Raw genomic sequence first — 24,841 nt, 5'->3', positions numbered from 1 at the left:
CGTAAAGGACAAATTTTCCTCTGAATGCTCTGCCATCATATCCCTCTGCATCTGTTTTGCGTGTGTGTGTGTTTGCCGCATGCGCTGTTCCGGTTTGTGTGTGAAAACACCGGCTCTGAAGTACGAGTGCTATTAGGCTCGAGCGTTTACGTCACAGAAAGGGGGATCACTGAGATTTGACAACAACGCAGCCATATTGGAAGCAGGTCTGGCTCGCGGTACATTGAACTTTAACTTGCCAGTTCGATAAAGAGACAACCTCGTTACTAAGGCGAAGAACAGATATGTGATCAAACTTAAGGATGTGAACAATGTTGACCCTTACGAGCAAGCCGAAGACAAATGGAGTAAAGATGTCGACGGGCTTCCACAATTATGCGAAATGGACATTCTGCTGTATTTATTGTTTGGTGTATGTTACTAAACTCATCAGCGATTCTGAAATTACAAATCGCTACAAAGCTACGAAGAGTTTTGCTGCGGATGGGTGCAGGACCTGCACATTATGACCGTATTAACGGCAACTCCATCGTTCTTGCAAAGGTAGGCTATGTGTGTTTACTATTTTCATTGTCAGGAACCTGAACGCACCCCAAGTCTCGGATGACAAATAAACAGAGCAGAGTAGACTCGCTACGGCTGGTAGTTTCTTCAATTTATTCAAAGTAAGTAACGCATCCCTTTTGAGCGCCAGTAACGGTGTTGTAATGGCGGAAAAAATAGTTAGTTAGATTTCCCCGGTACTGAAAAAAATAACGACGTTATGTAACAACGTTATTTGTAACTGCGTTATTCCCAACACTGCTCGTTACTTTTTTCCTCTTTATTCTAAATATTAAAATGTACTTCTTTTTTGCCAGTGGCTCAACCAGTTTCACCAATGAGACGTCACAACAGTGATCTCATGACTCCATTATACCAATCAGACTCAACCTTGCCGTTGTATGATCAGGACGGGCTGTCCAATCACGTGACATTTTTAAAGCACCGTATAAAATGACGTATTTGACATAGCGCGCTGCCTTCAACATGACTCGAAAGCGCAGATTTAAACCTCTCTCCCAGTTTTTATTTGGCACCGATTGATCACGGGAAACCGGAGATATGATCCTTTTAGTTTCATAAAAGGAAATATGTTTTCTCCACTAGAAGGCTCTTATGCTCTTTGAACATATAATGATTAATTTCTGTAGATTTTTTTCTCTTGCCGCAATTCAAAATCTTAATTTTTTTGTATTTCTTTTGATTAATGTGGTTGTGTAGTATGTTATAGTACATTATAATAAAACACTTCATACTTCACTTCAACTTTGTGCTGAGAAAAAAATACCATTATTTATCGGAATCGCCCGATTCCACACAGCCCGGTTAAAGGAATCAGTATCAGCAGCTAAAAAAACGTTACCGCCGCAACACTAGCATCAACTAAGACCATAAAAGAAATACGTTTATAATCAGCCCTTTAAGTATTCTTCATTCAGTCATTCATTTTCCATACCGCTTCTTCCTCACGAGGGTCGCGGAGGTGCTGGAGCCTATCCCAGCTAACTATGTATTCTGTTTGAGCTAACCCCTGACAACAAACTGAGCAGGAAAATGGTTTCTCTCCAGTGTGGTGGGCTTGTGTGTTGTGTTAGGTTTCCCCTAATGACTACTTTTACTTTTACTGTTAGGTTTTGTGTTGGATTCCCTCCTAGTGTGTCCCTGTGATTGCCCATTGATTTCACCTGTTGTTACTGCTCCTTGTGTATCCTCCAATCTGCATCCCCCTGTGTCACCCATCTGTTCCTCGTTGTCTCGTTACCCCTAATCTCTGTCCGTATATAAACTCCAAGTTTCTGTTCACTCCTTGTTGCGTCATTGTCAGTGTCGATGTCAAGTCCTGTCCAAGCCCTCGTGTACCAGTCCCTCCGATTAAGTAAGTTTTGTTTGAACATTGCCTTTTTGATCCCCAGTCCTTTTGGTTGTACTTTGTGTTTTTGATAATTATTATTTAAACGTTTTTTGAGTTCACCGCCACCTGCCTGGCTGCGTTTTTCTTTCCCTGCATTTGGGTCCACACCACCTGCCTGCCTGGGACATTTACTTGAGAATTATTATTTTCAAGTAACACTATTGCTACTTGAGTAAATTTTTTTTGGCTACTCTACCCACCTCAGCAAAAAGTACAGTATAGTGAAATTAAGATGCGCTCATTTCACTTAACTCACACATTTGCAAACTAAGTGCATGACTGCCTTGCATTATTTAGTGGTGTTAATGGACGCAGCTCATCCAGTGAAAGTGCATGTAATTGTTCTAGTTGTCAACAATATTGCTGGCATAGATAGATGAGCACAAATACCAAACAGTATTTTGCGTATTAATTGGGCAAAAACAGTTGTAACATCGGCACTACCTGATAAATATAGCCTTAGAACATAAATATGTCACTGCCAAAGGGTACCGGTATTCTTTTAGGAATGTTTATTGCTGTGATTGCTTCCACTGAATCATACTGATAGTTGTGTCTCAAATGTATCCTCATGTTTTGTCATAGTCTCAAAATTATTATACTTGAAAAGAGGAGTAGGGGAAAAGTGTCTTAATCTTCCCCAGGGACTGTTTTGATATATTGACCAGACCTTTCGAGTTAAATTCATAATGTTCTCATTACTGCAAAAACATGACAAACAATTTAGCCTGGACTCTGCATTTATGACAGTGTTTATGACATTTATGGCCTTGAGGCAGAATTGCTAATGTTATCTTATCCTACCAAGAACATAGTTGGATACATTATTTACAAATCAGACTTGGTTCATTTGTAAGAATTGTAAACCATTAGAACAGATTGTGTGCTTTGTTGTTTTTCTCTTGAATACATATTTTATACCAAGTTATGTATTCCCAGTACTAAAGCGGTATGAAAAAGTATCTGAACCTTTTGGAATTTCTCACATTTCAACATAAAAACAAATCTGACTTTTGTCAAAATCACACAGATGAAAAAAAAGTGTCTGTTTTAACTAAAACCACCCAAAATATTTATAGGTTTTCATATTTTAATGAGGATAGTATCAGGGCCGGCCCAGGCCATTTGGGGGCCCTAAGCAAAATAATGCCAAGGGGCCCATATTTTTGGCCCACCATTTCAAATGCATATTATGCCAATATTTCATTTAAATGGCTGTTTGCATAGATAAACGGCAATGCGTGCCACATTATTCACAATGCTCTATTAACAACGTATGAAAGGAGGTTGCCAGATTGGGGACCCCCTAGTGGTCAGGGGCCCTAAGCAGCAGCATAATCTGTGTATAGGCTGGGCCGGCCTTGGATAGTATGCAAACAATGACAGAAGGGGGAAAATAAGTAAGTGAAACATCACATGTAATGAATGTGAGGAATTTCAAAAGGTTCAGATACTTTTTCATACCACTGTACTTTACCTTCAATTGCAAAACTGATGCTAAAGAAGGAAACCAGGTTTGGTGGATAGTACATTTCCTCTCAGTTCTAACGTTCTGATTTAAAATCCTTGTAGTGTGAAGATTACCTGTTTTTCACATGCTTGCACAGGTTTCTTGTGGTAGACTGGCAACCTCTCACATTCCAGAAGCATGTATATTATCCAACTGAAGATGCCATCAATTGAATATAAGCGTGAATCTGCCTTACAAATTGACTGGCAATGAGTTTCGGCTACGTCCTGCTTCTTGCTAATTCAGCTTCAAATGATTGATAATCGTTTTAAAGCTGCTTTTTGAGTAAAATCCACTGACTTCTTGATGTCAAGTGAAAGTCTGTAGTGTTGATTTCTAAAACGCAATGATGATTACAGAAGCAAACCGCCGTCAACTCCGACTGAAGTCTTTATATACCAAGTTTAAAACGAACTTAGAGAGAGTGAAGAGCAACAAAAAAGGCAGTTCAAAGAGGCAGTACAATGAGAAGCCGCGATGGATGATCCAGATGAGACGTTTTTGGTTGATGGAGCGATACCACAAAGCTGTGTTGAGAGCTAAAGAAAGCAATCTGTGGCGTATATCTGTGGGCCACACTGGAGCCCGGCCTGATACAGCCGAGATGGTTACGGGCCCGTGTGTAGGCCCGTGCAGAGATGGTTCAGATAAGCGGTCTGGAGAGTACATAAGTGGGAAACTACAGTCTACCTTTGCTGGCGACAGGACAGGCGCTCAAAGGACGGGAAATCTGATGGGCCATAGGATTAGAAGCTGGATCTAAAAGGCGCCAGGCTAGTATCAGTGGCAAGACTCCTACAAGTCTCTGGATACAGACACATATCATATGCAAACATATGTATACCATCTCTAAGGATTGTTCTAAATGGGGAGAATAATACAAGATAAGCTGTTTTTTGGTCAACCTCAGGTTCTGTTAAAGGGCTTTAATCCAAAGTATATACATTTACAGGGGCCAGTGCATGTGAAGCCAGAACGAAGAGTCGCATTGATTTGGGGACGTTTGAAGAAAAATGTTGCCAGATGGAGATTTGGTGTGTGGCGAACTCCACAGAACAAAAAAAAAAAAATCTCAGTGATAAGAGTTACACAATCAGGCTGAGGTCACATCAAAATAACCACCAATTACAGTTCACAAGTCACGAACTGTCATTTCATGTTTTGGAGAATGTGACCAACACTCAGTAGGTTTTCTATGAAAGGGAAAAGACACCAAGTTCTCAGATGTGACATCACATACCTGCGAGATCTTTGCCAAGCTTTTTGATCTGTGCATTGAGGTCCTCAAAATTGAGCTGTGCTGCCAAGAAGACATCCTGAGGTTCAGGGAGGGGGAAAGTACTCTTGTCTGTTCCGGCATTCTGGCATGCAAATATGAAATTTAAAGAGGGACAGTAACACTTGGACTTGTGTTTATAAGAAACACAATTTGAGGTCTAATCGTCTTACTACCTTGTCAACATTGTGAAGGTAATATGATACCACGTAGTCCACCAGGCTGATGCGATTGTCCTAAAGATAAAAACAGAGCAGGCAATTTTTACGGCATGTTTTTTTTTCAGGTTCCACACAACTCAGAGCTCTCATGTTCAATTTGCACATGAATGAACTAAGACCACAGTGGCGAGCTTCAGTACCCTGCTCTTAACGTCTTTGAGTTTCGGAAGGATCTCTAGACTGAAGCCATCAGCTTGGCCTCTGAGCCTGTTGCCTCCATTCATGTGATTGCCCAAAGCCAAGATCAGTCCCAGTACTTCCTTCACACCACCTTTTTCCAACAGAGCCTTGATGAAAAAGCACATGGCCAACTTTTTGTTAGGTGATGCATATTCACAGCTCTATGATTCAGAAAGCAATATAATAAGTGGGAACTTAAGAAATTGTTGTGTTTCCTGTACTATATACGTATATATACGTATGTGGCGGAAAACACAGACAAAACTGAAAAAGCAGTTTTTGCTCTTGCACCCCTCTTTAAAATAAACTGCTGTATGTTAAGCCAAAAGAACTGTTGTGTTTGATAGAACAATATGTTTGTATACTGCCATAGCAGTTTCATGGCGTACTAACCCCCCCAAACTATTTTTAATCTGTCCGTTTTACCCTGGAGAGCCCCATTTACAGGCACCGCACAACCGCTTTTGTTTCAACCCAGTCATAAAAAGAAAGTAAGTAATTATATTTATTATTTGAAATGTCTATCATTTTTATCTTAGAATCATTAATTGATGTCTAATATTAAGTTAAAAAAAAAACACTTAAAAAAATTATTCAGTTGCATATTGTAAACTTTTAAACAAATTATGTCTGTCTGTAAATAGGTCACGGATATCTACCTTGTAACTATCGCTTAATTGTATTTTTTTTGTTACTGTTGCAAGTCCTACTTTCACGTAGTATCCTCGTGGTCCGGGCGGGTTTTATAAATTCATAAAAATGTTCGGTTTTTATGATTTTTCACGGGACCAATTTGAAGAGAATCCTTCTGGCTGCTGGGTGGCAGCGCCTGGCGCCTGCCTGCGATGACATAGCTCCTAGTAGTAGGGAGGGAAGTAGTTCTTGTTTTTGTTGGCAGTTAACCCCTATCATGAGGCGTTACCGCCATCTATTGGGTTGACGATTTGGCCACAACGCTTGAAGTTTTTTTACGATAAATACGTATATAATGGCAACTGTTGACTTCTGTTGGAACTTTGACTATAAAATCCCGTTTGGTGTCGCATCGTTGCGCTGCCGCTGATTGTAAACTTTTATAGCAAGTTTCATTTTTGCCTCAGCTAGCTATCAGTAAGCTAAACCGCGCTAGGCATTATGGGAAACGTAGTTTTGAAGTGCTACGTTTGGAAACATGCTGGTTGAATAGTTTGTCAGTTTATTTCGGTTTTTATTTGTGTGCAATCTAGAACATTGAATGAGAATATCAATTGAATAGGAATAACAATTTGTCAAGGACAATTGTCGTGATAGTAATTTATAAAAATGTTTTGTTGGCACATAGCCTTCTGTGTGTATGTGTATTGACTAGACTACATTTCTATGGGTCTGCATTATATATTATACATATGTACAGTGTATGTATATATATATATATATATATATATATATATATATATATATATATATATATATATATGTACAGTATATGTATATATATTTTAAAGTCATTATTTATTTATTTATTTTCAAACTGCATTTTTCCATCCAGAGTGAGGGGGCACACTTTAAATATATTAAAGTTATATAGGCATCTTTGAGTGAACTTCGAGTAAAATTCAAGTTTTTTGAGGCCGGGCTGAGTTTCCTCTTTTTTGGAAATCAAAATATGGTCACCCTAGTTTAGAGGCTTAAAAAAATGTTGTTGTTTTTTTTTTTAAATGCCCTCATGCTCAAAATTTTTCTTCCACCAGAAAATAGAGATTTTAAGCTTTTCAATGATGTTTTACACATGCATATAGGACAATATTGAAATTTGGCCAAATTGGGGGTCTTCAAGCCACCTGAGTGTTTTCCGCAATATATATATATATATATATATATATATATATATATATATATATATATATATATATATATATATATATATATATATATATATATATATATATATATATGTATGTATATGTAATGTATATGTATATTTATACAAACTAGTTTACTCATTGAATGGGTTAACTATCATGTGTTGTACTTGGACACGATAAAACGGCTACCATGCATTGAGGTTTGCTGTGTAAGCCATGGCAAAATGTGCTCCAAACTGCAACAACGGTGGTATGTGGTAAATCAGCCCATGTGATAAAGTGGACGGACGCGCTAAATTGTTTCATGCGGACTTGCATTCAATCTACAATACAGTTCTCCCTAATATGGGTACTTCTTGTAATCTACCATATTTAATCCTACCTCACACACAGACGACATCATGTGAAGTTTATGTTGAATGGATGCCATCCCATCATTGAAGGCTGCCTTGAAAATGATGCAGCGAGCTCGCCCTGCAAAGTCTGAAATCTGTGAGAGCTCATACAGGAACCTGGATCACACAAAAATTCAAAATTGAAAACAATCCTGACAGCTAACAGTTGTTATTAATACATTGTGGCTCGGACTAACTGTTGGCCCATTCAATGCTCCCATAAAATCATACTTATGTTCTGTTTATACTCACAGTTCAGGTTTGTCCAAGAGTTTTAACTCTTCTTCCTTGGATGCCTCGTAATGTGTCTTGATCTTCTCCAGTTCGTCTGGCTGGGCTCTCTGGCACATTGACATTTGCATTTAATGTGATTTTAATAGAAAAATGCTCTTATATACCCTTTTGTAACACACACATTTTCATACAGTGCCTCAATAGTCTCAAGGTCCACCACGGAGTTATCCGCAGTCAGAATAGCTGGAGGAAGTAAGACAAACAAAGATCACATTTTTATTGTAAAATTAAAAAATTGTTTCCCTTTCATCGGGTCATCTCTACGGATAACACTAAATGACATCTGTTATAAGCATTCATTAATGCTCGTGGCAGTGTCATGTCGTAATTATGATTGTCTAATGACAGTCTTATGGCGCCACTGTCAGTGAGTGCATTCGATTGTTATTTACATCTGGAACGCTGCAATGCATGCTATGAGGCATGTTGAACAACAACAGTGTTGACAGCAGGTGGCAGTAGAGGTTGACTGTCTCTCCCAAGGGAGCAGTGATGGCCAAATAAAGCTTCTTGAAGCAATGAAGCTTTGTAGCCTATTGCTTCAAAGCTTCATGGTGGTTCATTTGGTCTTATGACAGTCAGATGATTCCACTGTCAAATAAAATGTTACCAGTTAATTTTTTTTTTGTGGTGTAAATATGCCATAATACAGTGAGGACAGCTGCGGCTTATAGTCCAATGCGGTTTATCTATGAACAAATGCCGTTTTTGTGTCACGTTTGGTGGGTGGCGCCTTATAGTCAGGTGTGCCTTATAGTGCGAAAATTACGGTACTTTCCCCATTTTTGCAACGCCGTTACCGTTACTGGGAATTTATAGAGTGTGTGACTACAATTTGGTTGAATGAAGTGCAAGTTGTCTGATTTTGTCACACATCAGCTGCCTGCCTGCCTGCCTGCCTGCCTGCCTGCCTGCCTGCCTGCCTGAAGAGAGCAGAGCGGGAGGGGCAAGGAGGGAAGGGGATGGTGACGCCGTTGAAAACGAGATGATGATTGACTAGGTGGGCAAGCATGTTCTGCTTCACTGCACGGTCTAGCAAACACAATAAGACAGCGATAATGGCGACGGGCCAGGGAATTTCAAAGGTAGCGTTCTCAAACTTGAATTACTTTCAGTATTTAATATTGTTACTTTACAGAATATTTAAGGATAGTGTTCTGCTTAATGTGCAGTAGGCCTAACATACAGTTTCACAGATTTGCAGTGGTGAATGGTCAGAATTTGTGGTTTCTTAATAGAGTGTAATACTAGTATATTAGATGAAATTTTCTTGACCATCTCTGCTGTTCGGGCAGCAGGGGGCGTGACTCGCCTGTCAAATCTAACAGATGAGTCACGCTTTCATTCATCAGTGTCCTATGAGAGTGAAGTCTATGGACGCGTCGAACCAACACCAGTGACACTCCGATGAAGGTGGAAGTACACGCTGAAACAGTCAGGTAAATAAAACAACCTAAAACGTTTGTCCGTGATAAAAGAAAAAATATAAAATTATAATAATCTATAAGTGTAGACAAAATGAACTCAATACTACCAGACTGTAATATATTTGATCCAAATAAATACCAAATGGTCTAAAAAACTGTATAAAGTAGGGTTGTTCCGATCATGTTTTTTTGCTCCCGATCCGATCCCGATCGTTTTAGTTTGAGTATCTGCCGATCCCGATATGCCCCGATCCGATTGCTTTTTTTTGTGTGCTCCCGATTCAATTCCAATCATTCCCGATAATTTTTCCCGATCATATACATTTTGGCAATGCATTAAGAAAAAAATGAATAAAGCTTGGACGAATATATACATTCAACATACAGTACATAAGTACTGTATTTGTTTATTATGGCAATAAATCCTCAAGATGGCATTTACATTATTAACATTCTTTCTATGAGAGGGATCCACGGATAGAAAGACTTGTAATTCTTAAAGGATAAATGTGACTTTGTATATTGTGACTAAATATTGCCATCTAGTGTATTTGTTGAGCTTTCAGTAAATGATACTGTAGCCATTTAACTGTTCTGCCCAAATGCATGATGGGAAGTGCAACCATGACTGTGCGTCGTGGTACCAATTGATATATCTTCTCTGCGTTGGGAAATAACATAGGGTGTTAAGAAAAAGCTCAATTAATACCTTTCTTCTCCTCATTGCTTCCCACAATATTTCTAATTGTAGGGAGAGGGATTGTTAAGATTTAGCCAATTAAAAATAGGCTCCAAAGGTTGCCGAAATTCACTCTATTCATTGTAGGCTGCCTTTTAGCTCTATATATAGGTAAAACAGCGCCATTACAGATTGAACGCGACAATGCGTGAGTAGGTCGTGCAGCGCATGCGCTAATTGCGTTAAATATTTTAATGTGATAAAAAAAAAAAAAAAAAAATTACCGCTGTTAACGGGATAAATTTGATAACCCTACCTTAAGCCTAAACTAAAGACTCTGGATGAGGGTAACATTTTATGTCTGTAACGTTAAATACAATTAGAAAACGATTTAATTTAAAAATATATATATATTAAAAAAAGGCATGTCTGATATTTTTTTGTCGATTCCGATACTTTGAAAATGACGTGATCGGACCCGATCGATTGGCATCATCTCTAGTATAAAGTATTCTTATTCTTCAATCAGTAAATATAAACATCTTTGATATGAAAGATATTATAGAATGCATAATGTAATAACATGTAGAACATGAAAAGTTGAAATTACTTTTTGGGAGAAGTAATTTGTAACTAACTAATTGGTTTTTTAAAGTAAGATTAACAACACTGACTATGACCCTTATTGCGCTTTCTGACACTTGTGTATTGGGATACGTAACCAATCAAGACAATTAAATTTTTCGTGTTTCCTAAATTGTCGCGGGGCGTTAACGTTTGTAAACAAAACAGATGTAGTTCTCCACTGTGCTTTCAGATTGGAAAAAACGACAACAAATGACAAAAATATAGACGTACATACAACCCATGGTCCATGCAGTGTTTTAACGCTTATTTTTGAGGGCAATAAAACTATAACACTCAAAGGGCATTATCTCCCGTTTTACTTGGTCTATTGAATTCAAGTAAAAATGACGTTGAAGCTCCACTACCACACTTTCAAATGAGCGGTACCGCAATTACATAGTTGATGTAATCACCAAGTTACGAGACTTGTAAAATGGCGTGCGCACGGGATGCGCCGGCATTTCCACAAAGGCCGTTTCCCATTCATGTGTATGTGGGAAGGGACCTCTAGGCAAAAGTTTTGGTGGCCATTTTGGAGCGAGCGGCAAGTCTTGAGTGAATTTTCGCAAAGGGGCAGGGCCAAAAATAGAAATCTGTTTTATTTTCAAAATAGAAACTAGAAACACGCAGACGTCAACGCATCCAATAGCAAAGGGGCAGGCGTACTGATATCTGTGCTATCAGGCTGTTTTGGCAGACAGATAAACACATCACTGGGAAGCAGACGAAACCATGTTAATGTGCTTTTTTTAAGTTTCGAGAGCTCTGGGGCACTAAAATAATGGCTCTTACACCTCTCCGTACTAAACTAAACGATATCTCGATGTATGTAACGATTTAGAAAAAAAATGTTTCAGGTCTGACGGCTGATTTTAACACATTTTTGAGTATAGAATATCCTGAACTGGTTTTAGTCTTTAGTCTGTCTTTATCACACAAGCTTTCTACATAGTTTACCAACTTACTATCTTGTTACTACATGTACACAACTAGCCACATACTGTGCAGAAATATAACAGTCTTAAGTATATTTTGCAGTCAAGCCTGTCTCTTTCATATATTATTGCACTGTATGTCAATATGTTTTTACTTTATTAAAGACACGCACATACAGTGTATCACAAAAGTGAGTACACTCCTCGCATTTCTGCAAATAATTAAGTATATCTTTTCATGGGACAACACTGACAAAATGACACTTTGACACAATGAAAAGTAGTCTGTGTGCAGCTTATATAATAGAGTTAATTTATTTTCCCCTCAAAATAACTCAAAATATAGCCATTAATATCTAAACCCCTGGCAACAAAAGTGAGTACATCCATTTGAAAAAATGTACGTCCCTAAATGTCCAAATTGAGTACTGCTTGTCATTTTTCCTCCAAAATGTCATGTGACTCGTTACAGGAGTGCTGTCAGCATTGTTTCAGAGATTGAAGAGGTGGGGGTCAGCCTGTGGGGGGTCAGAAAGCTCGCCCAGACCATAGGACATGGTTCCAGTAATCCATGTGCTTTGTTGACATGTCTTCAGCAAACTGTTTGCGGGCTTTGTTGTGAACCATTTTCAGAAGAGGCTTCCTCCTGGGGTGACAGCCATGCACATCAATTTGATGTAGAGTGTGGCGTATGGTCTGAGCACTAACAGGCTGATCCCCCACCTCTTCAATGACATTTTGGAGGGAAAATGACAACCACTACTCAATTTGGACATTTAGGGATGTTTTTTCAAAGGGATGTACTCACTTTTGTTGCCAGGCGTTTACATATTAATGGCTATATTTTGAGTTATTTTGAGGGGGAAATGAATTCATTATATAAGGCTGCACACAGACTACTTTTCATTGTGTCAAAGTGTCATTTTGTCAGTGTTGTCCGATGAAAAGATGTACAGTACTTAAATATCTGCAGAAATGCGAGGGGTGTACTCACTTTTGTGATACACTGTATGCTAAGTATTGTACTGTGTTTTTCATATTTCTTAAGAAAGCTAAGTTATTTTCGTTTAAAAACTTGACCTGATGGATTTTGAAAAACTGGGATTTGAATTCCATACCCTAACAGTTAAAAGCAACTTTCAGACCAAAACAAGTAAAATTTTGTTCCCTAGTGCAGTTGGCAAACACAATGTCTGACCTTGTCGGATGTCTTTCATCTCAAGGTGGAGGCTTGACATGAGGATGCCCACAGCCTGAGAGCGCTTACCGTCCAGCAGCTTAATGATCTAACACACAAAACACATATTAACATGATACATATATATCCAAAGTATGGTCTAAATAAGTTTCAATTAAAAAATGTTCATTCTGTGGGTTACCTTCTTGGCTTTTGTTTTCTTATAATTCTCCACCAGTGGTTTTCTTTTGAGTCTTGTGGTGGTTTTTGCAAACAGATCCTCAAACTCAACTGTGTTCATGATATGTGGTTCTTTCAAAACATTCCACACTGTGTTGTTCCTGAGAAAGAGACAAAAACAATATTTATCCAATTCTTAATGAACTGCTTTGTCTATACCACAAAGTTGTGTTTGTCTGTTTTGAAACATTTGTTTTTCTCGTTTAAGATGACTTATTTTGAATGTCATTGAAGTTGACGGAAATGGATGTGGAACCCATTGGGCAGTACACAATTTCTGTATTTTAACAATATGTTTATCATTGTGGTGGGGGCTTACACTGTTTTCTACTGAAGTCTGTGAGTAATTTATTTTGGTTGTCTTATTTAGCTACATCAGTGGCAAAATATTAGAAGCATCACCCAGTATGATTTAAGTGGCTCAACACCTCTGCCAACAACAACCATGAGCAGTTTATGTATTCAGGTTATCTATTTCTTCAGCGTTTCTCCCTTTTGGGGTAATAGGTGAGCTAAAAACAACATTTGCAGTCACACCTTCGGACATTTTTGTGTCTTTAACTACCTTCATAATGTTTTCGAGATGTGTGAAGAAGTACCATCATTTTTGGACTATAAGGTGCACCTGACTATAAGCCGGCACCCACCAAATTTGACATAAAAACTGCATTTGTACATAGATAAGCTGCACTGGACTATAAACCGCAACTGTCCTCACTGCATTATAGGATATTTACACCAAAAGATATTAACCTGTAACACTTATTTGACAGCATCATACGACTGCCATAAGACCAAATGAACCACTATGAAGCTTTGGCTGCGAGCTTCATTGCTTCAAGAAGCTTCATTTGGCCATCACTGCTCCCTTTAGGGGAGACAGTAAACCTGTTTTTGTCTAACATGCCTCCTAGCATGCATTGTGGCGCTACAGATGTAAATAAAAATTAAAATTCATGTTTTGTGCCAATTATTTCTTCAGTTACTGTTCCAGTTGTTTCATTAATTGCTAGTTATGGTATTTGGTAACACTTTATTTGACAGTGGCGTTATAAGACTGTCATTAGACAATCATAATTATGATATGACACTGTCATGAGCATTAATGAATGCTTATAACAGATGTCATTTATTGTTATCCGGCAAATTATCTTACTTTTGAATGGATGTAAAAGATCCAAGCTGGACATAAATGGAGTTTGGGACATAATTTGCCAGATGACACTTAATGACATCGGTCATAAGCATTCAGTAATGCCCATGGTCCATGATAGTTTCATGTCATAATTATGATGGTCTTATGACGCTGCTGTCAAATATATTGTTACCTATTAACGCAAATAAATCCACAAATAAGCCGCACTGGACTATGTGCCAAATGATTCAAAATCAAGGAAAAAAAGTAGCGGCTTATCGTCCAAAAATTACGGTAGTAGTATTTCACGAAGTACTGAAATAAGATGCAAACTGCCCACCAGTGTTGTTTTTGCCAGCCCTTTTATTTTTCGTCTTAGTCTTTGTCTTTTGGACGATAATACTTATTAGTCTTAGTCATAGTTTAGTAATCTCAAAAAACTCAAGACTAATTTCGTTGAGTTTTCGTCGACGTTTAATTAAAAAAAAAAAAAATTCGTCTGTAAAACTTAAAAAAAAAAAAAAAATCATCATACCCACCTGGACGCCATGAACTGTATGTAAAAAAAAAAGTTGTCCGAGAGTTTAAGAGGACGCTCGCCGTTAGCAATATCCTGATGCTAACGAGAACGTGAATGCTAAGCTAAAGTTATAAGTTACATTTAGTGCGTGATGATCACCCAGCACAGACGTTTGAAGGCTAAAGATATATTGCATAGTCTCTCTTGCCAAGATATGATGACAAATCTTAGTGTGTGTCTCAAAACAAGCAATTGGGAGACTGGAGAGGACACTAGCGGGTGAGTTGGGGGAGGCGCAGCGCATAACATGAGTGACACAACCAGACACAGCTACGATGCACGCTAACTACATGTAAAATGTGACGGACATCGTGAACATGTGAAAAAAGCCATGGTGCATTTTCTCTTGTTTTCGTCTCGTCAGGCAAAAACTGGCATTTGTGTCGTTATGTTTTCGTCTCCTAAGACACGTTTTTAGCTCGTTATCATCTTATCATCGTCATGAAAAAATGGTTCGTCGACGAAATATTTTCGTTCAAGTTATTGCTGATGAAAACAACACTGCTGCACACACTAGCAAACTATGATGACGTTACAAACAATACAAGGAGGAAATAAAGTGAGCATTATTTTTTTTTCTAGAAAACTGAAACTCCTTGCGCAGAGTGAAAATGAGATATGACGTCCGATAGAATATGTTAATTATAAATCTTTTTTTAAATGTATTTTTGTAAAATTTACAAATGAACTGTCACGTCAATATCTTTCCTTTCAAGCAAGGTTTTCATTTTAAAGTTGTCTCTGAGCGTGTTTTGTTAGCAGTTCAGTCAAGTGCAACACCCCGGCTGACAGGGTGATGACAACAGATCACGCGAAGGGTCAAAAGTCCATTTATTTGAATTAAGCATAGGTGGTATGGACTTTTGAAAGGCAAACATGTTTCAGCATCTGTGGCGATTTTCTGACTTTTAGCATTTTATTACTTTTGTCTAGTTTCAGTGGAATGGCTTACTTTGTGAGTTATTTTTATGCATGGTTGTGATGATCTGAACCTGTAAACCTACTTGTTGTCCTCAATCTGAATTCTAGTCCAGTACAGAGGCTTCATGGGACACGAAGGCTCCACCACAGGTTTTCTAGGAGTCAGGGATGTTGAATGTGACATGAATGGTGGGGGTGGAGGTGGTGGGGGACCGGCAGTTGATATAAACGGAGCAGGTGGAGGTGGTGGTGGAGGAGGTGGTGATACTTTGTATGTTTGTTTGTTGGTCAGCGTTTGTGATGAACTTGGCAAAGGTGGAGCTGGTGGTGGGGCTTTAATTGTTTGTTCATGGGTTAGCATTGGTGACGAACATGGCAGTGGTGGTGGAGGAGGAGGAGTGACAGCATTGCTTGGTGCATGATGTCTCCCAGATTGACACAGTGGTCCTCCTTCTCGCTGACCTGCCAGGCTTAAACTGATGGAAGCCAAGTCTAGTTTTTTAGGAGTCACCCTCTGCTGCTGAGTTGGGCTACAGTCTCTCCTCTGGTTGTCGTCATCACTCCTGATGAAGGTCTCTCTGTCAGTCTGGATGCAGACAGTGCGGAATGCTTTGTGTGGAAATTTGTCATCTTGTGTGGACACCGCTGCGTCTCTGAGCTCGCCACGTCTGAGGCTGCCAAGTTTAGAGAGCTTGGACTGCAGTTCAGCCAGGGTGAGCTTCAGTCGGGACACCGTGGCCTCATTTTCTGCTCTTAGTTTTGAGAGTTCCTGACCAAAGTCCTCCTGGAAAAGTGTGAAGGAGAATATACCGTATTATATATACAGTGAGGAGCAGAAGTATTTGCACCCCTTGTGATTTTGCAAGTTCACCCACTTAGAAAATAGGTAGAGGTCTGAAATTTCAATCATAGATATACAGTATTTCCCCTTATAGAGTGACATAAAAAAATCCTGAAATCATATTGCATTGTTTTAAAAATAATTTGTAATTTATTGGGGTTCATAAGTATTTGTAGCCCTGAAAATCAGCAATAATTATGACCAGGGCCGGCCCAGGCCATTTGGGGGCCCTAAGCAAAATAATGCAAAGGGGCCCATATTTTTGGCCCACCATTCCGTCACAGTGTACTGTGAAACCCATACATGCAATCCAACCTATACGTCCATATTTTGTATCTTAATAAGATTTTGTTGCACTGCATACTTCAAACTTCTCACCCCAAATGATTGTCAATACTTACAGTAGACAGCGCCAAAACTTTTTCGAAAAGAGGACAGAAAGAAGTTAAGGAAGAACTTTTATTTTTTTAAGCTTGTAATCAAGTCTCAAAACTCACAAAAGTCAAATAAAGCAAACTGTAGTCAACAAAATAGAACATAAATTAAACAATTGCCAGATTGGGGGCCCCCTAGTGGTCAGGGGCCCTAAGCAGCTGCATAGTCTGTGTATAGGCTGGGCCGGCCCTGATTATGACACTTAAAGAGTTATCAGTCTACCTAAAAAAAAAAGTCCAACTTTACCCCATGAGTAACCATCGACCCACGACCTGTTTGAGCTCATTACTGTCACCTGTGCACGCCACAGTCTGTCATAATCCAACTGCTACCATGGGCAAGACCAGAAACATTTCGAAAGACACCAGAGAGAAAAATTGTTGAGCTCTACAACGCTGGAAAAGGCTATGGGACAATTGGAAAGCAGCTTAATGAGAATAATTCAACAGTTGCAGCAATTGTTAGAAAATGGAAAAGGCTAAACATGACTGATAATCTACCTCGGACTGGGGCTCCATGTAAAATCTCTCCTCGTGGGGTATCACTCATGATGAGAAAAGTGAGGGCTCAGCCTAGAACTACACGGCAGAAGTTGGTCAATGACCTGAAGATGCACAGTTTCAAAGGCTTCTGTCAGTAGAAAACTACAGTGCAATGGTTTAAAATCTTGCATCGCTCAGAAGGTTCCCCTGTCGAAGCCAGTACATGTGAAGGCCCGTCTGAAGTTTGCCATGGACCATCTAAATTATGCAGAGGGGTCATGGGGGAAAGTCATGTGGTCAGATGAGACCAAAGTAGACCTTTTTGGTGTGAACTTTACCCGTCGTGTGTGGAGGGAAAAAAAGGATGAGTGCAATCCCAAGGAGACCATCCTCACTGTGAAGTATGAGGGTGGAAACCTCATGCTTTGGGGCTGCTTTTCGGCAAAGGGGACAGGACGGCTGTACTGTATAAAGCAGAAGATGAATGGTGAAATGTATCATCAGATTTAGAGCCACACCCGTCTTCCCTCAGTCAGAGACCTGAAGATGAGTCGTGGCTGGATCTTCCAACATGAAAATTATCCAGAGCACATAGGCAAGCTAGACAAGGAGTGGCTGCGTAAAAAGCATATCAAGGTTCTGGAGTGATCTAACCAGTCTCCAGACCTCAATCCAACAGTAAATCTTTGGATGGAGCTGAAACTCAACGACAACCTTGAAACCTGAAAAAAGATCCTGAACCTGAGAGAGAAGATTTGTGTGGAGGAAAGGGCCAAAATCCCTGTTTCTATATGTGAAAACCTGTTGAAGAACTACAAAAAGCATCTGACCTCTGTGATTGTAAACAAAGGCTTCTGCACTAAATATTAGCACTGAGTTTCTCAGGGGAATTTATGAACCCCTGTAAATTACAAATACATTTTTGAAAAATCATACAATGAAACTTCCGGATTTTTTTTTTTTTTTTTTTAAGATTATGACTCTATTAGTGGAAATTCATCTATGATTGAAATTTCAGACGTCTATTTTCTAAGTGGGTGAGAGCAAAATCACAAGGGCTGCAAATACTTTTGCACCTCATTGTATATTAATATCATAGAAACATCAATATGAGCTGGCAGGAGGGTTTTAATTAATACATATTTGGAGCTTCATGTTATAGATTTGCTTATATTTTATTTGATTACATTATAGGGACCTTTAAGTAACATTGTCCAGCGTAACTGATCGTGAAGGCCCTGTGCAGAGTAGTGTCTAAGCAGCGCACTGAGGATGAAGTCTGACAGGACCAAAAATTTAACGTCCACAGATTACACAGAAGTAGAGAATAGAGAGGTGGGAGAAAAAAATAGTGTTTAGGCCAGCAAAGGGGCTCTCCCTGACGTTTCCCATCCGACAAAGTTGCAAACGTTGTAAAGCAAAGCGCTTCATCTTTATTCACACAGCTCGCTGAATTTCACCTTTCACACTAACCTGTAACTTCTCCACATCTTCTTTGCATTCGCGTTTCAGCTGCAGAAGTGCAGCCTGGTGCTCTAATTAGAGAAAGCAATTGAGATGATATGAGATTTGTTTACTTTAAAAACAATAGAATCACAACAAGAATAGACCATAAATGAGTGACCTAAAGCACCCCTTTTTATTGTAAACATTTTACATTATGTATTTATGATTAGAATTACAGTTTTACTAATTATTTTCTGACCGCTTGGAGGCACCAGAGCAACACATAAAAACCCAACATGGTCGACCAGCGATTACCGAGAATACTTATCATGTAGTGTCTTGAATTGAAGTTAGATGACAAATATACTTAGTCCTTCTAAAAAAAATTGCATATTGTGATAAAGTTCATTATTCTCTGTAATGTACTGATAAAAAGTAGACTTTTATATATTTTAGATTCATTACACACAACTGAAGTAGTTCAAGCCTTTTATTGTTTTAATATTAATGATTTTGGCAAAAAGTCAAGAAAAAACAAAAATCCCTATCTAAAAAAATTAGCATATGTCATCCGACCAATACAAAAAAAGTGTTTTTTAATACAAAAAAAAGTCAACCTTCAATTAATTATATCAGCTATGCGCTCAATACTTGGTCGGGAATCCTTTTGCAGAAATGACTGCTTCAATGCGGCGTGGCATGGAGGCAATCAACCTGTGGCACTGCTGAGGTGTTATGGAGGCCCAGGATGTTTCGATAGTGGCCTTAAGCTCATCCACAGTGTTGGGTCTGGTGTCTCTCAACTTCCTCTTCACAATATCCCACAGATTCTCTGTGGGGTACAGGTCAGGAGAGTTGGCAGGCCAATTGAACAGAGTAATGCCATGGTCAGTAAACCATTTACCAGTGGTTTTGGCACTGTGAGCAGGTGCCAGGTCGTGCTGTAAAATGAAATCTTCATCTCCCTAAAGCTTTTCAGAAGATGGAAGCATGAAGTGCTCCAAAATCTCCTGATAGCTAGCTGCATTGACCCTGCCCTGGATAAAACACTGTAGACCAACACCAGCAGCTGACATGGCACCCCAGACCATCACTGACTGTGGGTACTTGACACTGGACTTCAGGCATTTTTGCATTTCCTTCTCCACACTCTTCCTCTAAACTCTAGCACCTTGATTTCCGAATGACATGCAAAATTTGATTTCATCTGAAAAAAGTACTTTGGACCACTGAGCAACAGACCAGTGCTGCTTCTCTGTAGCCCAGGTCAGGCTCTTCTGCCGCATTCCCCAGGTTCAAAAGTGGCTTGACCTGGGGAATGCGGCACCTGTAGCCCATTTCCAGCACACGCCTGTGCACGGTGGCTCTGGATGTTTTTTACTCCAGACTCAGTCCACTGTTTCTGAAGGTCCCCCAAGGTCTGGAATCGGCCCTTTCCCCACAATGTTTCTCAGGGTGCGGTCACCACTTCTGGTTGTGCAGCGTTTCCTGCCTCACTTTTTCCTTCCCACAGACTGTTGACAACTGAGGTGCCTTGATACAGCACTCTGGGATCAGCCTATTAGCTCAGTAATTTCTTTCTGTGTCTTAGGCTCTTGCTTGAGGGTGTCAATGATGGCCTTCTGGACAGCAGTCAGGTCGGCAGTCTTGCCCATGATTGCGGTTTTGAGTAATGAACCAGGCTGGGAGTTTTTAAAAGCCTCAGGAACCTTTCGAAGTGGTTTTGAGTTAATTCGTTGATTCAGATGATTAGGTCAGTTGCTTCTTTAGAGTACTTTTTCATGATATGCTAATTTTTTGAGATAGGGATTTTTTTCCCCCTTGACTTTTTTGTCAAAATCATCAATATTAAAACAATCAAAGGCTTGAACTACTTAGTTGTGTGCAATGAATCTATATGAACATCAATGTTTATCAGTGCATTACAGAAAATAATGAATTTTATCACAATATGAGAATTTTTTGAGAAGGACTAGTAGTTGTGCTTTAAAGATGCAAGTAGAAAGAGTATGGGTATCTTTGCTAACTTTAATGTTTAATGCCTATTTTTGTAAAGTTGATAAAAATAACAACGGTAACACACAATTAAAAAAAAGTATTGTAAGAAAGCACCTTCATATTCTGACTTCCATGTCTTTCGGGCTTGTTTGCTGTGGACTCATGCTTGGTGAAGTTGTGTTTACAATGAGGGAAGTGCAATATACGATCACTAGTATTATCTATGAGAACAAACAGTGTCTGTGTGCTTTGGAATTATGTCAAAAATTGCAATAAAGTTCATTTCTGCTCGATTAGTCAATTAATGGATGGAATAATGAAGAAAATGATGTTGCTAGTATTGATTTAAAATCAAACACTAACACATAAATATAAGCGGTTCATGAACTATGATGGCATAAAAATGGAGTTTGTAATACATTTCAGCAAACTGTGACATTACCTGCCTCGGTGTACTTCAGACCAACTATCTCCTCTTTTGGTGGAGGCCATACTGCATGGAGACGCCCAGGAGTCCGTTCTTCTACTGGACTGGATGTCTCTGACTAAATGGACCAAAAGAAAAAAAAAAAAACAGGCAGTAAGTCTAACACCATAATGTAGGACAGAGACATGAAATATAGCTATTACTTTTCCCCTTCTTTTCTCTTTTGTTTGCTTTATTATTATTATCATTTTATTATTATTATTTTTGACTTTATATTGATTTATTTAATTTATAGACATAAGACATGCTGTTTATTGTGGTGTTAATGTCATCCTTCATATTGCGAAAAGAGTCTCGATACTTTGTACACTGTACATTGGTACAAATATATACAGTAGTATGTCTACTTACGAAATTAATTGGTCGTGGAAGTAGTTTCAAAACCTGAAAATTTCGTAAGTAGAGACGCATTTTCTATGTAAATGCCCGAATCAATTCCAGACATAAATCTTTTATAGTGCAAAAAATGCATCAAAACATGTAACAAACAGAGGTGGGTAGAGTAGCCAAAAATGTACACAAGTAAAAGTAGCGTTACTTCAAAAAAAATATTACTCAAGTAAAAATAAAAGTAGTTCTCCAAAAAATGTACTCAAGTACAAAAATTATCCAGTGAAAAGAATACTCAAGTAATGAGTAACATTGTGAGTAACTGCTTAATTTACCACTAATACCGTACAATAATCCATTACAGAAATACACACACACAAAAAAAAAATCATTAAATTCCAGCATGAGAAAAAAAAAGACAGAAATGAAGCATTATTCGCCCAAAGAGCATGAGTGTCCTCTAGTGGAAAAAATAGTTCTTAGTTTGAATGGTGAATACTTCCTTCATAGTTACTATTATGAAATTAAAAGGATCATATCTCCGGTTTTCTGTGGTCAATCAGTTCCAAATAAAAACTGGGAGAGAGGTTTAAATCCACGCTTTCGATTCATGTTGAGAGCAGCGCTCTATGTCAAATACCGTATTGGGCCGAATACAAGACGGTGTTTTTTGCATTGAAATAAGATTGAAAATGAGGGCGTCGTCTTATATTCGCGGTGTAGACATTATACTCATTCACGACGCTAGATGATGCCAGATATCATTGAAGCGATGTTCTGTCATGACAGATCTCAGCTACTAGTTTAACCAGTTTGCATTATTTTATTGCAATGTTTTTCCTTATTCAGATTTGTTTCAAGACTACAGTTACAGTTAGACTTCACTTTGATAATTAATGCAGTTATTGCAATTTTGTTGTTTTATCTCAATAGATTGGTTTATTTACATTTCAAAAACCAGAAGCCATTCATTTACGAATGTGATTGCACTTTAGTTTACATATTTAAATGTTCAGATATTAAGATTTGAATGAGACCGTCGTAACTATGACATGACATTATCATGGGCATTAATGAATGCTTATGACGGAAGGATTTAAGTGTCATCTGGCAAATTATGTCACTAACCCCATTCATGTCCAGCTCGGATCTTTTACATCCATTCAAAAGGGAGATAATTTGCCGAATGACACATAATGACATCCGTCATAAGCATTCATTAATGCTCATGACAGTGTCACATCATAGTTATGATGGTCTTATGATAGTCTTATGGGGCCATTGTCAAACAAAGTGTTACCAAATTCCATAACTATCAATGAATGAAACAACTAGAACAGTAACTGAAGATAATAATGAACATAATTTTTGATTTGTTATATACATCTGTAGCACTGCAATACATGCTAGGAGGCATATTGGACGACCAAAGTGTTGGCAGCAGGTGGCAGCAGAAATTGACTGTCTCCCCCCAAGAGAACACTGATGGCCAAATTGAAGCAATGAAGCTTTGCAGCCAATTGGTTCAAAGCTTCATGGTGATTCATTTGGTCTTATGACAGTGCTATGATGCTGTTGTCAAATAAAGTGTTACCGGTTGATATCATATGGTGTAAATATCTCATAATACAGCGAGGACAGCTGTGGCCTATAGTCTAGTGCGGCTTATATATGAAAAAATGCAGTTTTCATGTCAAATTTGTTGAGTGACGGCTTATAGTCAGGTGCGCCTAATAGTGCAAAAATTACGGTACTCTTAGAAGTACATTTTTCTCAAAAAGTTACTCAAGTAAATGTAACAGAGTACAGGTAATGCGTTACTACCCACCTCTGGTAACAAATACATGTTACAATTAGATTATTGCACAATAAACATAAAATCTTTGTTGTGCATAATGTAAAAAAAAAAACAAGAATAAAAGTTAATACACTCATGTAAAGCTGTTGGAACATGAAGGGCGAATGAAGAGGACGCTGGGATACACACATACACATACAGTAGAGGTCCCTCTTAGCTAATTGAATTCCAGGATTGGTAGGCAATAGCCAATAGCAGAGCAGCTATAAGTATATTACTGCGAGTAACAGCCCGTACTGTATTTTTGCCTTTCGTATCCTGAAATTTCTTTCTTAACAAGAGGCAATATTTTCCCGTTGAGGCGTGTCTGAACCTGAAAATTCTCTATGTAGAGACATTCGTAAGTAGAAGTATCACTGTGTTTTGTTTTATAGTGTGGTGCCTTTTTTGCTAGTGTACTACACTAGTGGCAAGTTACTCGTGTGGTTTTAAGAAAGTAGTAAGGATGTTTCACATTTTGATATGACAAAGGCCCCTATGTATAAATATCAACATAGACTTCATAATGATATTGACAGGTCAAGTCCGTCATACACTGTGCCCCGCCTTCAAGTAGGGGGCCTTCCCACATCAAGAGGAGTTATTCGTAAACACACGCACGCAGCGATCTAACACCGGATTTAGGTTGAAAAAGTATGAAAGCTGTACCGCATAAAAACAGGAAGGATTGTCTCAGGAGTGATTTGTTCGAAGATTCAAGGTAACTATTATATTTTTCATACCATGCATGCACTTTGAAACGTTGTGCATAGCGTCGTGAAAAAAAAATCAATGGGAGAAATTAGCCGCTATGGCATTGGCGTCATAGTTCGCAATATTTACGTAGAATAAATGCTAACTGCACGTTTTTTTGCATTTAACCAAGACTCGCATTTAAGTTGGGGACCTGCCCACATCAAGAGGAGTTATTCGAAAACACAGGCATGCAGCAATTGAACGCCAGATTTAGGTTGAAAAAGTACGAAAGCTGTACCGCATACAAACAGGAAGGATTGTATCAGGAGTGATTTGTTCATGGATTCAAGGTAATTATTATATTTTTTGTACCATGCATGCATTTTGAAAAGTTGTGAAAAAAAATTAATGGGAGAAATTAGCCGCTACTGCACTGGCGTCATAGTTCGCGTTATTTACGTAAAATAAATGTCAACTCCACGTTTTTTGCTTTTAACCAAGAATCAAGAATGTTTTGCGTCCATATCTATAAAGGATTCAGATAAGGCGGCCGCAGCACATTCGACATATTTACGTAAAATAAATGCTAACTGCCAGTTTTTTTGCTTTTAACCAAGAATCGAGACTATTTTACGTCCATATCTATAGAGGATTCAGGGATTTAAGCGTTTATTCACAAGAATTTTCAACGGAAAAAGCTCTTTGTTTTCATAAGGTGGCTGTAGCACATTCGACATATTTACGTAAAATAAATGCTAACTGCCCGGTTCTTTGCTCTTTTAACAAAGAATCGAGACTTTTACTTCCATATCTATAAAGAATTCAGAGATTTAAGCATTTATTCATAAGAATTTTCAACGGAAAAAGCTCTTTGTGATGATAAAGTGGAGCTAC

At 38.6% G+C, this 24,841-nt stretch overlaps 1 protein-coding gene across 1 annotated transcript in view; it reads right to left on the bottom strand.

The window, feature by feature from the left end:
• The window catches only part of fmn1 (formin 1), a 44,453-nt gene that overhangs the window by 7,058 nt on the left and 12,554 nt on the right, over positions 1–24,841 (bottom strand). The window contains exons 4-14 of the mRNA XM_057823453.1: positions 21,040–21,142; positions 18,627–18,688; positions 15,479–16,179; positions 12,722–12,860; positions 12,541–12,628; positions 7,796–7,857; positions 7,633–7,721; positions 7,368–7,497; positions 5,102–5,248; positions 4,917–4,976; positions 4,705–4,825 (exon numbers count right to left, since the gene is read on the bottom strand). Coding sequence (XP_057679436.1) covers positions 4,705–4,825; positions 4,917–4,976; positions 5,102–5,248; positions 7,368–7,497; positions 7,633–7,721; positions 7,796–7,857; positions 12,541–12,628; positions 12,722–12,860; positions 15,479–16,179; positions 18,627–18,688; positions 21,040–21,142 — 1,702 coding nt within the window. The remainder of the gene's footprint in view (positions 1–4,704; positions 4,826–4,916; positions 4,977–5,101; positions 5,249–7,367; positions 7,498–7,632; positions 7,722–7,795; positions 7,858–12,540; positions 12,629–12,721; positions 12,861–15,478; positions 16,180–18,626; positions 18,689–21,039; positions 21,143–24,841) is intronic.

The sequence above is a fragment of the Corythoichthys intestinalis genome, chromosome 19 (assembly GCF_030265065.1).
Source record: "Corythoichthys intestinalis isolate RoL2023-P3 chromosome 19, ASM3026506v1, whole genome shotgun sequence".
Lineage (NCBI taxonomy): Eukaryota > Metazoa > Chordata > Actinopteri > Syngnathiformes > Syngnathidae > Corythoichthys > Corythoichthys intestinalis.
This window is presented reverse-complemented; position numbering and strand designations above follow the sequence as displayed.